Raw genomic sequence first — 16,696 nt, forward strand, 5'->3', positions numbered from 1 at the left:
ACCATCAAATCTGATTCTTCCAATCTTAGTAGATGATGTTCTTACACATCTGATTACATGATTTGGATTCTACACTCTAGCTCTAGGTCTCAACACCCTTATGTAGTGAATGTATGAGAGGACAAGCAGGAATGTGCAGATATAGCTCTATCCCTTTGACAACAGTTTGGTTGAGATTGTCAGGGTCCCTACTGTCATTTTGATAACCTGATAAAGATGTAAGCTGCTCAGTTGAAACTATTGGGGGGGGGGGGTGGTACATGAAACAAGAGAATCAAGGTGGAGGAGGTGGCTATGCAAGTCCACATTGGCTCTCAGATATTTTTTTTGTTTTTTCTTGATGTGATCACCTAAATTTCACTTTTCAGATAGTACAGATGTTGATGCACTTCATAAATGAAGCATAATGTTACTATGTTATTATTATGTTGTAATCTGCCTTGATTCCCTAGGGAAAAGGTGGAATATAAATATATTATTATTATTATTATTATTATTAAACGGGAGCACATTTCTAAATGAAAAGATGAAAACAAAATATTGAGAGGAAAGTAGGCAGTTGTACCAGCTATATGGTTTGGAATTCTAAATCATTTATAGTTATGTGCACATGAATTAAAGTGTAAATTAGTTTTCATACCGTCATGAAGCCATCCAGCAAGCCCGAGTCAGGTTTTGGAGGTGCCTGTAATCGTTCCATGGACCACTTTTCAATTATGGATGCCACCTGGCTGTTTTCAGTATTCAAAATCCTGAATCCAGTCATGTTAACCCCACTATACCGATACGGCTCCACATCAAGAGCAAAGAGGTCCTGAAGGGAGGAAGCAAAACATGAACATTTGAAGCTTTCACACATTTCTATTCAAATACATTTTTTTATCTAAAAAGAGTGCACAGGTGGAAGGCCAAGTATGCTACTGTAAGCTCATTAGAACAAGGGTGGAATTTAACAACAAAAATAACACAAAGAATATTAAAAATAATAAAATGGACAAAACACCCATAGGTATTTTGATCTGCACAGTGTTTATTTGCCTCACATGTCAAGATAATCTGGCTGAGTTTAGACAGTGTACATTTTGATTTGAATGGTAAAGCAGTGCGTTTGTATGGTCTCAAGAAGAAAACAAAAACAGAAGTTTTTGATTGGCTGCCACGTATGTCTGGTGGGCTTCCATCTGATTGAGAGGGTTAAAAGCTTTGTAGGCCCTATAGCAAATGGAACCTAGTGTGAATATCTGGCTCTGTGTATCTTGGGGCTGCAATAAGAAATGGAAATTGCTTGAAAAAATGGATGGATGAACCCTCCACTGGTTCTAGCAGGTTCATGTGTTCAGCAATTTGTGTCTTTCTGTTCAGTTAAGATTCTGGTTCACCTCCTGGAGAGATTTCTGTGCAGCAGAAGGGGGTGCAAGGGAAAGGATTGGTAAGGGAAGGGTTAATTGCATGAACTGTTTGTGCAGTATCTGGTAACACTTTGATCAATATCTTTGAGAGATGGCATAGCACAATGCTCCACTGGCATAACTCCACAGAATTACTTCCAGTGGGAACTGAGACAGCCAGACTGGCAGGGGGAGAGGAGAGCTGTGTCTGCATCACTTTGGGAGAACAGCAGGGTATTATGCCACTTGGGAGCACCCTTATATAAGGAGGTCTGGGCGGGGGGGTGTCTCTTTTTACCAACTGGTAAAATGTCCACCCTCTATTCTAGGCTGGGATATTCAGTAGAATACCAGGTCTTCTTTATAAATCACCCAGAAAATGTTCCCCAAAGATGACACTTTATAACCTGGTGCCTCCTTTTCCCTTGAATGGGGTTACTTTTGAGTCCTCTCTGGGAAAAAAATGTATTTGGACTCATCTGTTATCAGATATTATATGCCAGAGTCCAAGCCACATTTTAAGGGGGGAAGCTATTAATATTATCTACCCAGAGAAACATTTGAATTATAAGCTGATTATTTTGATCTTATCAAGTACAATAAATATTGAATTAGGTGGAACTGAGGAGCCTTTATCAGTGGTAAATTCATTGTAGGGAAGAGGAAATCTGACAGTAGTGACAGAGAGATCAAGGCATCCAAGGACAGCCCGAATTAAGGCCTTGGGCAGGGGTCGGCAACCTCTGGCCCACGGGCCGGATGCGGCCCGCGGAGGCCTTTCGGCCGGCCCCTGCCCACTCCTGCCACCACCGCCACCGATTGCGGCTTTCTGCCGCTCCGGGCGCCGCCATTTTATTTCTCAAAATGACGGCAAAGTCTTGCGCGACCTTTCCTTTGGTCACGCAAGACTTCGCCGCCATTTTGAGAAACAAAATGGTGGCAACCTAGAGGCGAAGTCTCGCGCAACCACAGGAAAGGTCGCGCGAGACTTCACTGCCATTGGCGGCGGCCTCAAGGAGGCGCGTTGCGGTTGCCGGGCCCCTGCTACAGGCTCCAACAGTGGCAGCAGGCCTCTGGGAGTCCCAATGCCGTCACTGGGGCCCTCCAACAGGACTCCGGTGGCAGCAGCAGGCCTCTAGGAGGCCTTTGCTGTTGCTGGGGCCCTCCAACAGGGCTCTGGCAGCGGCAGTGGGCCTCTAGGACATTTTTGCTGGTCTCTGATGGGGCCTGGGGCCCCGTCAGGGGCCGGCAAAGAGGGGGAGGCCGCCAGCGCTGGTGGCCCACGTCAGCTTTTTTGCCGGCCTCTGACAGGGCCTGGGGCCCCGTCAGGGGCCAGCAAAGAGAGGGAGGCCTCCAGCACTGGCGGCCCCCACTAGCTTTTTTGCCGGCCTCTGATGGGGCCTGGGGCCCCGTCAGGGGCCGGCAAAGAGGAGGAGGCCTGGCCCCCAGAGGGTGGAAGCTCCATCCCCTGGCATGCGGCTCCGCCCCAGAGGGTGGAAGCTCCACCCCTAGCACACAGCCCCACCTCCGGAGGGTGGAAGCTCCACCCCCCGGCTTCGGTTCCCCAGTTGTCTGAGGGACAGCAACCCGGCCCCCGGCTCAAAAAGGTTGCCTACCCCTGGCTTTGGGGGTGCAAGTTGTGCATCCCTGCCCTAAGTGATAGCTGTAGTCTTGATCAGGGTTAATACTATGTGTCTCTGTTCTTGAACCACAAGCACACTGCAACTAATAGTACAGAATGTTGTGAGTTGCAGTTCAGCAAATTTGGAGAGCTACACAATTCGTAGTTCTCATCCAGAATGCCTTTAAATTAGTTTTGTTGTGGCTAAGGTTGGCCCAAATGCCAATCTTCACTAGAATGGGGTGTAATTGAGATTTAGGTGCAGGGGCAGGAACAGCCACCCTCCCAAGTGCAATACGATGAACAAGTACATTGTTAATATATATTTAAAAAGCCAGGCTACTCTTAGAAAAAGTTAACTAATGCCAATTAGCATTTATGCTATAAATATTCCTTAAAATACAACTTTTCATTAAGTCATGCAGATGGTTCTTCTGAATCTACACACTATAATGCCCATTGTAACTTTTTTAAAAATCTCTGGTTGCCCTTGCATACATCCTCTGAGGCTGCACTACACTGCAGAATTAATGCAGTTTGATACCACTTTAATTGTCACAGCTACGTGCTATGGAATTCTGGGATTTGGAATACTGTCAGAGCACTCTGGGGCCACAACAAACTACAAATCACAGAAATCCATAGGATGGTGCCAGGATAGTTAAAGTCAAACTACATCAATTCTGCAATGTGGCAGCAAGGGGATGGGACTCAGGAGAAGGAATACAAAAAGAAAAAGAAAAAAAGTTAAGAATTATTTATTTATCAAGTGAAAATGTGCCTAAGACTCAGTTAGCTATCTGGCAGGTTATTCCATTCATAGATTAGCAGATGCTGTATCTTAACTGAGTCCACCCTGACCATCATAATTGTGAGGAGAGAAACAAAATGAATGTGGGGAAAAAATCCAAAACTTCTCAATAAGAATTTAATAAGATTATCAAGATGACATATTGGGCAAGTGAACTGCACAGGACAGTACAGGTGATGGCAAATATTCCCACAACCTCTGCCTGTTGAACAATTTGGCCTAGAGCAAAACCACTTGGAATAATGCCTCCAAATCCTTTTCCTATAAATTTGGGAGACCTCCAAAACATCTTGGACAATTGCATAAGTAATTATGTAATTTAAACACATTCCTGTTTACTCAAAACTATAATAAATATGCACAACAGTTCAGAGAGAATTAATGAGCTATTACATTAGACTCGAAATCAATCATGGAAAAGTACACTTCCAAACAGCCCAGCTAAACACTGTGACCAGAAAATTTATTGGACAAGACTTTCACTGTGTCAGGTAAGAAGTAATTAATAAAGCACAGGAGCCAAAAATGATACAAGTTACATGGCTCCATTGAGCATAAAAATCTATCATCTGCTGTTGGCATATCCCAAATTATCCCTAGTTGTCAGCAGCTGAAGTTTTATCTTCCATTCTTCAGAAAAAAACAACCACATCCCACCGACTTCACTCTCTCCCAGGTCTAATAAGCAAATGGGTATATTTAATTAGGCCAGAAGCCTGACAATTAAATATGAAACATTTTATGCCTTATTTATGTGATTACTTCTTTGACTGAATTTATTTATCACATTGTTCCCTTCCCATTTTAGCAAAGAACTGAGAGGTTTACTTTGGGTTTCCCCGCTGTCATTTCCCCTCCAGGTAATTGATGGCATCATCTCAGCATTCAATTCAATCACTGGTATATACTTGAATGTATAGATGTATCATTGAATGTATAGATGTATCACTGAATACCCAGGATCACCCAGGCCATAGTATTCCCAGTTACTATGTGTAGATAGGACAGCTGAGCAGTGAAAATGCTGATAGCATGAAAATCAATTCATTTAAACCATAGTGCTGAAAGAGAGTTCTACAGATACCATGGACTACTAAACAGAAAAAATAAATGAGTCCAAGAGCAAATCAAGTCTGAAATTTGCCTAGCTGCCACAATGACTAAATGGAGGCTATCATATTTTGGACATATCAGGAGAACACATGACTTATTGTTGTTAACAGAGAATGAATTATTAAAAATGGGTGACCATTCGGTAACATATTCTTCATCCAAAATAATTTTTTTCATTCTGTCTTTTAATCTAATTTTATGTAATTTATGTGTTCCTTTCAGACAAATTTTATATTCCTTATATTGTTTTAAGCTATTGAGTGACACATTGGGTCTATTGACTATAAAGATTGACTGATTGATTGATTGATTTGTTGTTTGTTGTTTGTTGTTGCTGTTGTGTGTGTTTAAGTTGTTTCCAACTTATGGGGACCCTAAGGTGACCCTATCATGCAGTTTTCTTTGTAAGATTTGTCCAGGCCCAAGGTCACTCAGTGGGTTTCATGGGTGAGCTGAGAACTGAATCCTGGTCTCTAGATTCATAGTCCAACACTCAAACCATTATGTCATGCTGGCTCTCAAGAACTAATGTAAGCTTCTGGCTGTTTATGAGCTCCAAGTCCTACCTCCATACAGGTAAGTCTATAACAGCAATGGCAAAAGAAGCAATTCAAGATTCTGCCACAAACCAACTCATTACTGTGTATGTGTATGTTTTGTTCTGTTAATTAAATAAAACTTAATTTTAAAATCAAGCATATCCATCTGGTTACAAGAACAAAAGAAAAACAATGTTAAACAGTGCTTTGTGCCACAAATGATAAATTATGTACATATTATTTTGAAAAAAACAATACCAAATGTGATTTCAAAAATTTAAAAAAAATATCATCCAAAAAAGGAGGATAAGAGAAGAATGTGTTTATTTAGAGTATTTTTAGCACGTCTTAGCCCACCATGGCTCCCCAAACCATCTTTAAAAGCTAAATTATAAATGCTGCACATATATAACCCCAAATGTCAACTGGAAAACTGGTTTTAAGGCTATGCAGAACAAAGCAGTCTAGGGCACCTTCTAGAAATTCCATAGGGATGGAATCAGCCTGGCTTCCCTTCAGAGAGAGTTTCAACACCAACATGCAACAGAGCCCCCAGTAAAGATCTCAGATTCCAGCCATACATATAAGAAGACGCAGTCTTTTAGATATCCTGGCTCCAAACCATTTAGGGTTCTGTAAGTCACCCAGCACCTTGAAGTGAAACAAATTAGAAGACCAGTGGTGTGTGGTTTCTTGGAATGCTGGCACAGTGCAGAATTAATGCAGCTTGACACAATTAATGCAGCTTACAGATTTGAAGTTTGTTGTGGCACCAGAACTCTCTGACAGAGAAAGCTAAATAGCTGACAAAACTACAAATCCTAGAATTCCATAGCATTGAGCCATGGCACTTAAGGCAGTGTCAAACTGCATTAATTCTGTAAGGTAGATGCAACCTAAATTACACATCAGACAACAATTTGACTGCCATGTTTTACAGCAGCTTTAGCCTCCAAACATTCTTCAAAGGCAGTTCCATACAGAGTGCCTTACAGTAATCTAATTGGGAGGTAATTACAACATGAGCCACAGTGGCCAAATCTGCCTTCTCTTAATTACACACTGTAGTCTTTTTTTAAAAAAAACCTGCAAATCACTGCCAGTTTTCCAGAATAATATTTCTAAACATTAATTAAACTATCCTCCGGAGCTTCCACTCCAATGTATCAAAATCAAATGGAGCACACATTCTGTACTTTGCTCCTCCTGTTCCTTGGAGACCACTTTCACTTTGTCAAGTAATATAATTAAGAAAGCAAAGGCCTTTGTCTGAGTCCTTCAGCACATTCTTATAAGCTACTTACCAATGTGGTAAAGATGTAATGATAGTATTCTGTCATCATTCCCATTGCTAAAGCCTAAAAGAAAGAAAGAAAGAAAGAAAGAAAGAAAGAAAGAAAGAAAGAACCAGTACACAAATTATTAACATTTTATAAGTTACATAACATTGCTTTTGATATTCCTAAGGTTACCCATAACACTGCTTTTAATCACACCTATATGAATAATGGAAAGCTCCCATAGGAATACGTCTGAGATGAAACTATAGGGCTGGAATCATACTAAAATTAGGTCAAGCAAATCATTCCTTAGCAGTTAGAGAAGATTACTGACTATTAAAGGAATTTATGGACCAAATCTGCTGATAGAAAGATTATTAGTAGACTGTTTAGAGCTGCAAATGTGAAAGAAGCTTATAATTTTAGTATTAACGGGAGCATTTCAATTGCCAACCAAAACTCTCAATGGAGGATAGTTCCATTAATTGTGTTTATTATATTTCTTCACTAGAAAAGTGTATTTGAGGGGGGAAATGCATCGCTACTCCAGGAAAACAATGTTATTTAATCAAAAAGACTTTAGAAAGGTATTGGCAGCTATCTTTCAACACCTCAACCTGCTATCACAGCACTATGTTTGAGCACTAAAACCACATTTCTTAACATTAATGGATCATATCAAAATATCAGGGCTACAATTCAGGGAAAACTGTCCAGCTATAAGTATCCTTTCCATCTTTCTAAACAGGATATCAACTGTAGTTATGTATTTCATATTTTTCATAATAGCTTTTTGATAAATTGGTGAAGCAAAGTCTAACACAGCACTGCTTAGAACTAGTAACTTTCTTTGACCTTCATAAAGTTGTCAACTAGTCAGTCTGATAGGTCTCACCAAAGATATTTCACTGACTGAAGCAAAACAGAAGTTGATGCTCCTACTAACCTAAGTTAAACTGGTCAGAACCCACAGCTATTTAAGTAGAATTCAAAGATATAGACATTTTAGTCTGTAGAATCAGTATGTAGAGAGATCTTGTAGCAGCTTTGAGACTAACTGAAAGAAGTTAGAAGCATAAGCCTTCCTAGACTTAAGTCTACTTCCTCAGATGCATTAAGTCTACTTTCCCAAATGCACCTGAGGAAGTAGACTAGTCTATGAAAGCTTATGCTGCCCACTTCCTTCAGTTAGTCTCAAAGCTGCTACAAGATCTCTATTCATACCATCTAAATTACCTTTGGCACCTGAGGCAGAAAATCCCACATGCACTCCTAGCAGTTAAATTGCAATAAAAACAATTTAAATAGCTAACCATTTGCTGCCATTTCAAGAAACCTCAAATCAGCTGCCTAAAATGGCCAGTGAATTCTGTGTGATCATAGAGCTAATCCAGCAATGTGAAGTTGAAGGCTTTCATGGTCGGCGTCCATAGTTTTTTGTGGGTTTTTTGGGGTGTATGGCCATGTTCTAGAAGATTTTCTTCCTGACATTTCACCAGCATCTGTGGATGGCATCTTCTCTGATGATGGTGAAACGTCAGGAAGAAAATTTTCTAGAACGTGGCCACACAGCCCGAAAAACTAACAAAAAACTACTAACCCAGCAAATTGATGAAAACTGTTTGTGGGAAGAAAGGGTGGTATTTGGATAAAAAAGCAAAAACAGAGCCAAACCCAGGTCAAATAGCATGGATATCCTTGATGACAGTCCCCCGGGGTTGAAAATACTGCTGTTAAATGTCAGGTGAGCAAACAGAAAACAAGTGCAATTCAGGATTTGATTGTGAATTAGCATACTGACATAGCCTGTATCGCAGAGCCCTGGCTAGATAGGGGGTAAATCTCTCAGCTCTGCCTGCTAGGTTTTTCTGTGCAGCAGCATACAAGACTGGGAGGTGGACTTACAATGATCTATAATCTTTCCACGCTACCTGACGAACTGCCTTATGTCACTTCTTCCAGTTTTGAGTGTGTAGACCTAGAGTGTGCAGTCGGGACAGAAAAAAGATTCTGTTGGTGTACCATCCACCTTGCTGCTCAAAATTCTCCCTTCCTGAGCTAACAGGGATGGTTTCAGGGTTGGTGTTGGAGTCTCTGCAGCTAATAATTATGGGAGACTTCAACAGGCTGAGACAGCCCTATTGAAAATAGCTCATGACTTCATGGCCTCCATGACAACCATGAGTCTTTCCCAAGTAGTATCTGGTCCTACTCATGCTGCCAGGCACACTTTAGACCTTGCAGTTAAAATCACTCACATCCACTCAAACATTTATGCTGTAGCCAGTGGATGTAACCTCAGCTCCTCCTTTTCCAGAAATATTAGATACTTTTCAGTTTGTGCAACCTGAGGATGTGGATAGGATCCTTGGAGAACTGAGAGCCACCACATGTGTAATAGAATCCCTTGTGGCTTATTAAACAGGTCAGAAAGGGAATGGCTGAGTGGGTGAAGGGGGTAGTCAATGCCTCCTTACAACAAGGCAAAGTTCCAACTTGCCTAAAAGAAAAAACCATCCCTGAGTCCTTCTATAATGGACAATGATCAGCCTATGTCTAAAATTCCATTTTTTCGCAAAATATTGGCTCATGCGGCAGCCTCCCAACTCTAGGGATTTCTGGATGAAATGGATTATCTAAATCCACTTCTGGGATTCAGGCTGGGATCAGGCTTTGCTACGTGACAGAGATAGCTTTGGTCAACTTAGTGGATGACCTAGGTAGGACAGGGGGAGTGTGTTCCTTTTGATTTTGCTGGATCTCTCAGTGGCTTTCAATACCATTGACCATGGTATCTTTCTGCAACATTTCACTCTGATGGGGCTTAGAGACATTATTTTATAGTGGCTCCATTCCCTCCTGGAGGACTGAACCCAGAAGGTGGTACTGAGGGGTACCTCACAGTTCTGTTTTGTCCCCATGTCAATCTACATATGCATGAAACCATGGGGACAGGGCAAATGGAGTACTGGGTTACAGTACCATCAGTATGTGGATGACACCCCATTCTACTACTCCTTCCACTCCAAACCATGGAGACTGTCCTTGTCCTAAACCAGTTTCTGACATCAGTAATGGACTGATGAGGGCAAACAAACTGAAACTTAATTCAAACAAGGCAAAGGTGCTCCTGGTCAATCAAAGGGCAGATCAAGGAATAGGGAATCAGCCTGTGTTAGATGGGGTTACACTCCCAAAGATGCAGGTTCACAGTTTGGGTGTACTACTGGACTCACTTTTGAACCTGGAGGCCCAGGAGTGTTTTTGCATATTTAAAGCTTTTGTGCCAATTGTGCTTGTTCCTTGAGAAGATGGATCTGTCCACAGTGGTACATATCTTAGTTCCATCCACTTTCAACTACTGTGATGTGTTGTCCTTAGGGATGCCTTTGAACTGAGTTCAGAAACTTCATCTCATCCAAAGAGCTGCAGCCAGACTAGTAACTGGAGCATGTTACAGAGACAATATTGTAACCCTGTTAAAACAGCTTTGCTGGCTGCCAGTTTGTTTCTGCGAGTTATGACTAATAAAGCCCTATATTGTTCAGATCAAGACTATTTGGCAGCCCATGGGGTGAATCAGACTGCCCCCAAAGGGACAGCTGGATTGGGGCCACAGCAGTCACATGCTGAGGCCCCAATCCACCTTTCTGGCAGCCTAAAACGAAGCAGCAAAATGCCACTCCTTTTTGAGCTGGCAAAAGGCTGGCTTTTCCCACCCTGACTCAGCTTTAGGTGTTCCTACAGTATGTGGAATGTAAATGGTCAGCCACCAGAGTGCCTGGAAGGTAGCAGCCAGGCGATGTGAAACTGGCTTCCAGGCATCATGGGGGCATGTGTCATGCATACCCCACTCCCCCAAGCTGGCTTTTCATGGTGGTCTGTACCGGCCCTAAATCTCCCCGTATGAACAAGCCTGGGATCAGATAATCAGAAAAAGCCCTTTTTCCAGTCCCACTATCATCATATTGGTGGGGAATGGGTATGCAAGAGAGGGCTTTCTCAGTGGCTGCCCCTAGACTCTGGAATTCCCTTGCCGGGGAGAGGAGGGGAACAAATATCTCTTTCTTGTTGTCCTTCCATTGACAGGCTAATGTTTTTTTATCCTGATAGGCTTTTAAAACAAGCCTATGGGGTGCTGTGTTGTTTTTAAAATGATCTGTTTTTAACAGCTTTTATCTTTTAAAATTACGTTATTCTTTTGAGGTTTGAATTGTTTTAATGCTGTGAATAATTTAATATTGTTTTAAAACTGTAAATAATTCTATTTTAATGTTTACTTTTTGTATATTTTTAATAATAATAATAATAATAATAAAATAAAAACTTTATTTTTAGCCCGCCTTTCCTGGGATCCAGGCAGGTTACAACAGCGAGAAGCACAATACAATCAATAAACAATAAAATTAAAAATACAAGAATTACAAAATATAAGAACTATTAAATACAGCTAACAATTATCCAACTAGCACAGATTTACAAAAACAATGAGGAGCAAGAAGGAGGTTACATTGGAATGTTAGGGGTAGGCCCGCTGGAACAGAAAAGTTTTAAGCCCCTTTTTAAACTGGTCCAGGGAGGTGGCCGAGTGGAGCTCGTCCGGAAGCGAGTTCCAGAGGTTGGGGGCCAAGGTAGAGAAGGCCCTCTGAGTGGTGGTAGAATATCTTACCTCTGGGACTCGTAACAATTGCTTCCCAACAGATCTGAGTGTGCGGGGCGGAATGTATGGGGAGAGGCGGTCCTCCAAGTACCCTGGGCCCAAGCCATATAGGGCTTTATAATGGTATTGTTATTTTAAATTGTAAGCTGCTTTGACTCCCAATTTTGGGAGAACAGGATTATTATTATTATTATTATTATTATTATTATTATTATTATTCCTGTAGACAATTAGAGCTACAAAGAAGCTCACAACAAAATACTGCTAAATATTGAAAGTCAGGTGCAGTGTCTGAACATGTGAAGAAAAGTATGGCTTCTTTCTACATTGCCCCTCCTGTGAAATAAATCCAAAGAAGGGAGACAAAACTATTGCCAAGTAGGATGCCTATACCCAGAGAAATAAAAGCTGCTAGTCAGTTTTGGTGGTTTAGAACTCAGACAGCAGAACAAGCATAGTCTGGATTTTTAAGAACTGGTGACAGTGGCCATGTACAACTGCCTAAATCATTTTAGATGAAGACCACATGTGGACTAGGTATAGGGAGATCTGAGTGTATTCTACACTTTAGCCAAATTATTATTATTATTATTATTACCCAGGAACTCAATGGGCCAAAATGCTTTCATTAGGAAAACGAAGAGTTAGGAAGAGCACGGGTTAGATAAATTGCTATATTTCAACAGTGCTGCAGAATTTGAGCAGTATTTATTTCCCCAGTCCTGAGGCTTTGAAGAAATGCAAGGCTGAGATCTAGGCAATATTAATATTCTTAAATACAGTTGTTTTCCCAAGAAGTTCCTTAACAGTTAAGAGCATGGCATTTTTATTATATGTAGAATCAATGTGGCAAGAATTCCAGATTCTTCCAGATCAGCCTTTTACTGTACTAACAGCCTGGCTTGTTCACACACTCTTGCAGGGGATCCAGACAAGTTTTCTCACCATTTCATCTGTCCTTTTTCTTACCACAAAACAAAAACCTAAAGGGGAGGGATGCAAGATTTTGCACAGTGCCTTTTAACTGCTGGCACCTGTGTGGAAGCCACACCCAGAATATTAAACAGTCATCATACCATTCCACCCAGAAACAGTTGAAATAAGGATGGAAACCATCTTCAAGCAACATTTTCAAGTGATGTGTTCAAAAGCAGGGATGCTGTGTTCTTAAAGTAACTAGTGTGGATGTTCTAACTATCAACAGTACACAAATGTAAACACACACACACACACACACACACACACACACTGAAATACAAAAAGGAAAGCTCTTAAGAACAATTTCACAGGTGCACTTTGAAGTCAGTATTCCTTTGGTGTGGTGGGGGGATGTTGAGGAGGTGTCTTGCATATGGAAGTAGTTCAAGCTAGTCTATTTTGTACATCTGGAGTATTATGCAGAACAAGTCCTCTCTGATAAGTAGTAAGATGGGAAAGTGATAATTCAGCAAAGAAAAGCCTTTTATTATGTATAAAGTAGAGAGGTTATAAAACAAGGGCTCCATTTTGCTTTAATCCTCTTATAACACACATTTGTTTTTGCTGACAGGAATATTATTAAAAGCCACATTTGCTGTTCATTTACACTATGTTGGCACACTATAAATAATGCAACATGGCTGATGGACTAACTTATTGTTCAGGTGGCCATGCTTAGTTTTGACCTCGCTGGCACCAACCTTATAAACATTTTGGACCCAGATGTTTTTAAGTGCATGTAACAGACCAAATGAAGTCAGCAAATTTGATTTTTAAAAAGTAGGGCTTAGAGTCTAACTTTTTCCTGCATGAAGAGAAGTAACTTCCCTGCATGGAGGGAGAGTTGTTTCTAACAAGTTTTCTTCTGATGATGCAAAGATCCCTCCTGTGAGTTCAGCTCTTCTCTCATGAACTGAAGCTCCTTCTACTTACACAGAAAAAAAACATGAACCTATGTGTAGGAGCATAAAGCAGAAAATAGTGAGCACATCCTTCAACCTTGTCATCACCAGTTGAATGGAAGATGCCTGGCCCAAAGCTTTATTTTTAGCAAACAGACTCAGTTCAAAGATGAAGTTATGGTTGATTGAATGGATGAAAACAGTAGAGGCTTCCACAACATTGGTGTAATGAATCTGCTCTGGGTTTCAGCCTGAACTTTAAAAGAGCCAACCAAGGTGCTGTATCTGTTTTTATGGCAGGCTTCAACATCATGGATAGGTTCTTTAATTAGTAATTCAGGCTAACAGGCAGAATATATATATTGCCCCACTGACATGTTAGCTCCAGCTCCCACTGTGCTCTAAAGCAACGGTCGCCCGCCTCGCTGGGCAGACCGTTTTGCCACTAGACGCAGCTGGACTACAAGCCCCAGAGTGCTCTGGGGCTTGCCCGGCTCCCTATTGGTGCGCGGGGGCGGAAGGGGCGGCCCTTCTGCTCCGCGACGCTCTGGGAGCCGGTTTCGTTGGTGCGGGGCTTCTGGTCCTCCAAGGCTGCCCATTGGTGGGCTGGGCCTTGGAGGCGGGGCCCCGCACAGCACGCAGGGAGGGAGGGACCTAGGCCTTTTTAAGGCCGTGTTGCTGACCCCTTCCCTCAGTCGGTTGCTTGGCTTCGAGCAGAGCGGAGCCAAGCTGTGGAAGGGAGCAAGTCTTGGTGCTTTGCACCAGGCCTAGCTTGGGCCTATATACAACTGTTTTTTGGCCTGATTGCTCCCTTCTGAGAGAGCCATGGCAAGCCTAGCTTGGGCCTATATACATCTGTTTTGGCCAGATTGCTCTCTTCTGAGAGAGCCGCAGCAGGCCTCGCTTGGGCCTATATACAACTGTTTTTTGGCCTGATTGCTCTCTTCTAAGAGAGCCAAGGCAGGCCTAGCTTGGGCCTATATATAACTGTTTTGGCCCATTTTGTTTTGGTGGGAAAACCGCCATTTTGTTTATAATTTTGGCGGGAACTGCCATTTTCTATAGAGGGGGTTTAAAAAAGATTGCTTTCTGCCCCCCCCCCTTTTTTTTTTCTCCCACTGGATTCTGGGCCATTTGCTTTCTGTGCCTTTGGCTTGTTTTTAGCTAATTCCAAGTGATTAATTAGCCCTGGCTGGGGTTCTTTATTGCTGGTTCCTGTCAGATAAGCAAGGTGCTTTGCCTTTTTGCTTTGAGGGAACAGTTTTTTACTATGCCGCCTAAACGGCTGAGAAAGTCTGGTGGAAAGAATTTGAGGGCACTACAGGAACTTTCTGGTGCTCCTGGTGCCAGTCGGGCACTCAGTCAGCGCACCATGTCTGTGAGCTCCAGCAGTGGGACAGATGTTGGACAGCATGGTGATGATGGTCAATGTGATTCGGCTGAGGCACAACCTGTGATGTCTGCAGGTTTGTCAGCGGAGGCCATTTCCACCTTGTCTAGAACCATTGCTGAGTTACTTCAACAAGCTGTTGGTGCTGGACATTTTAACAGCACTTCGACGCCAGTTGTTCCTGCACCTCAGGCTTCTAGACGTCTGGGTTCTAGAGCAGCTCCATCGGCATCTTCGGCCAGTCAGACTACCAGTTCGGCGGTTCCAGGGTCTCGACACCATGACCATCATGTTTCCAGCTCTTCAAGTTCATCTAGCTCCAGCTCGTCGTCTACGTCGTCCGATGATGAGGATGCGACAGGAATGTCCTCAGCTGAGCAGCACAAAGAAAAGAAAAGAAAGTGCAAGGCCAAGAAGAGACGTCGCAGAGCTCGGCGTGCTGGTGTTATACAGTCTTCTTCAGAAGGTGGTGATCATCTTGTTGTGCCAATGGGGAGGGATGGTTTTTGGGTCGAGCACGCCTTGGTACCTGATTTGCCAAGGTGGGCCATCAAGAGAAGGGCTTGGCGCCCAGGCTTGCAGGGTGTTTGGGTTGATCCGCTTGCGGCGGATTTTCCGGTTTGTTCCCCGGGGGAGCGCCCACCTGGTGCTCACTTATCCAAGAAGGTGCGTAAGAACATCTTGCGGGTTTGTTATGTAGATGTTCTTACCCTTTTGCAACCAAAAGGAAAAGACGCTGTGGCGGTTACGTCTACAAGCAAGAACAAACATGAGCCTAAAGTGGTGGTGGCGGAGCCCACTTTCGCCAACTGGTTAGAGGGCTTCACTGTTTTTAAGGCTGTTGTGTCAATGGCCTTCCCAGAACGTGCTTGGCATTTGGACAGCCATCTGTTGAACGTGATGCGTGCCAAGGCCTTTGCAGGGGATGCAGCCGCCATTGCCTACGATGCAGCCTTCCATCAACATGCATCGCAAAACTCTCGGGAGTGATGGGACTTGCTCCACAATGAGATTTGGCTTTTGGAAGTGGGCACCTCTGCTAGGCTTAAGGGCCCACAGAAAGGAACATTTAAAAAAGACTCAAAGTTTCTTACTTGCTGGGACTATAATGCTGGACAATGTACTCGTTTGCAATGTAAATTCGATCATTGTTGTGCAAATTGTAGAGGGTCTCATCCTAGGTCATCGTGTTCTCGCCCAGTTCAAGCTTCTCAGCCCTTTCGAGGGGGGTGCCCTGCCGCAGCAACCACCGGCAAAAGTGACAGAGCTGGGGGCTCAGTTGCCGGCCATGCAGGGAGCCAGAAATAAGCAGGTTGCTTTTCCCCAGGTTTCCAATTTGGCTTTTACACCTGTTAAACCTAGTGCCCTCATTCCTTTGTTGGCAGCATACCCTAACAATCAAGCTGCTTCTTATTTGGCCGAGGGTTTTTCGTTTGGCTTTAGGATCCCGGTTGCTGCCCCTTTGTCACACCAGTTCCCCAAGAATTTGTTGTCTGCCAGGTCCATGCCTGAGGTGCTCAGAGCCAAGATTAACAAGGAGATACAGGCTGGACGTGTGGCAGGTCCTTTTACAGAACCCCCTTTTAAAAATCTTCACATTTCGCCACTTGGAGTGGTGCCTAAAAAAGCACCGGGTGAATTTAGAATAATCCATCATCTTTCTCACCCTCCTGGGTCTTCAGTTAATGATGCCATCCCGGAAGAGCTATGCTTGGTTAAATATGCATCTTTCGACCATGTGGTCCGGTTGGTTAGGGCCTGCCCTAAAGGTGCACTTATGGCTAAGTGCGATATCCAATCTGCCTTTAGACTTCTCCCGGTTCATCCTGATGATTTTCACTTTCTGGGTTTTCAGTTTGAAGGAAAATATTATTTTGACAAGGCGATGCCTATGGGTTGCTCCATTAGTTGTGCAGCCTTTGAGACATTCAGTACTTTTTTGGAGTGGGAGTTAAAACGCAGGGCTTCATCATCTTTAGTAACACACTATTTAGATGATTTCATGTTTGTTGGC

General features: G+C 42.9%; 1 protein-coding gene across 2 annotated transcripts in view; it reads right to left on the reverse strand.

Moving 5' to 3' along the window:
• GRIK2 (glutamate ionotropic receptor kainate type subunit 2) overlaps window positions 1-16,696 on the reverse strand; it is a 655,273-nt gene that overhangs the window by 371,540 nt on the left and 267,037 nt on the right. For both annotated transcript variants that reach the window (XM_089530680.1, XM_089530679.1), the window contains exons 5-6: window positions 6,777-6,830; window positions 641-814 (exon numbers count right to left, since the gene is read on the reverse strand). In XM_089530680.1, coding sequence (XP_089386806.1) covers window positions 641-814; window positions 6,777-6,830 — 228 coding nt within the window. The remainder of the gene's footprint in view (window positions 1-640; window positions 815-6,776; window positions 6,831-16,696) is intronic.

Source organism: Sceloporus occidentalis, unplaced genomic scaffold (assembly GCF_023333645.1).
Source record: "Sceloporus occidentalis isolate IW3139 unplaced genomic scaffold, rSceOcc1.0.p SCAF_6, whole genome shotgun sequence".
NCBI classification, from domain to species: domain Eukaryota; kingdom Metazoa; phylum Chordata; class Lepidosauria; order Squamata; family Phrynosomatidae; genus Sceloporus; species Sceloporus occidentalis.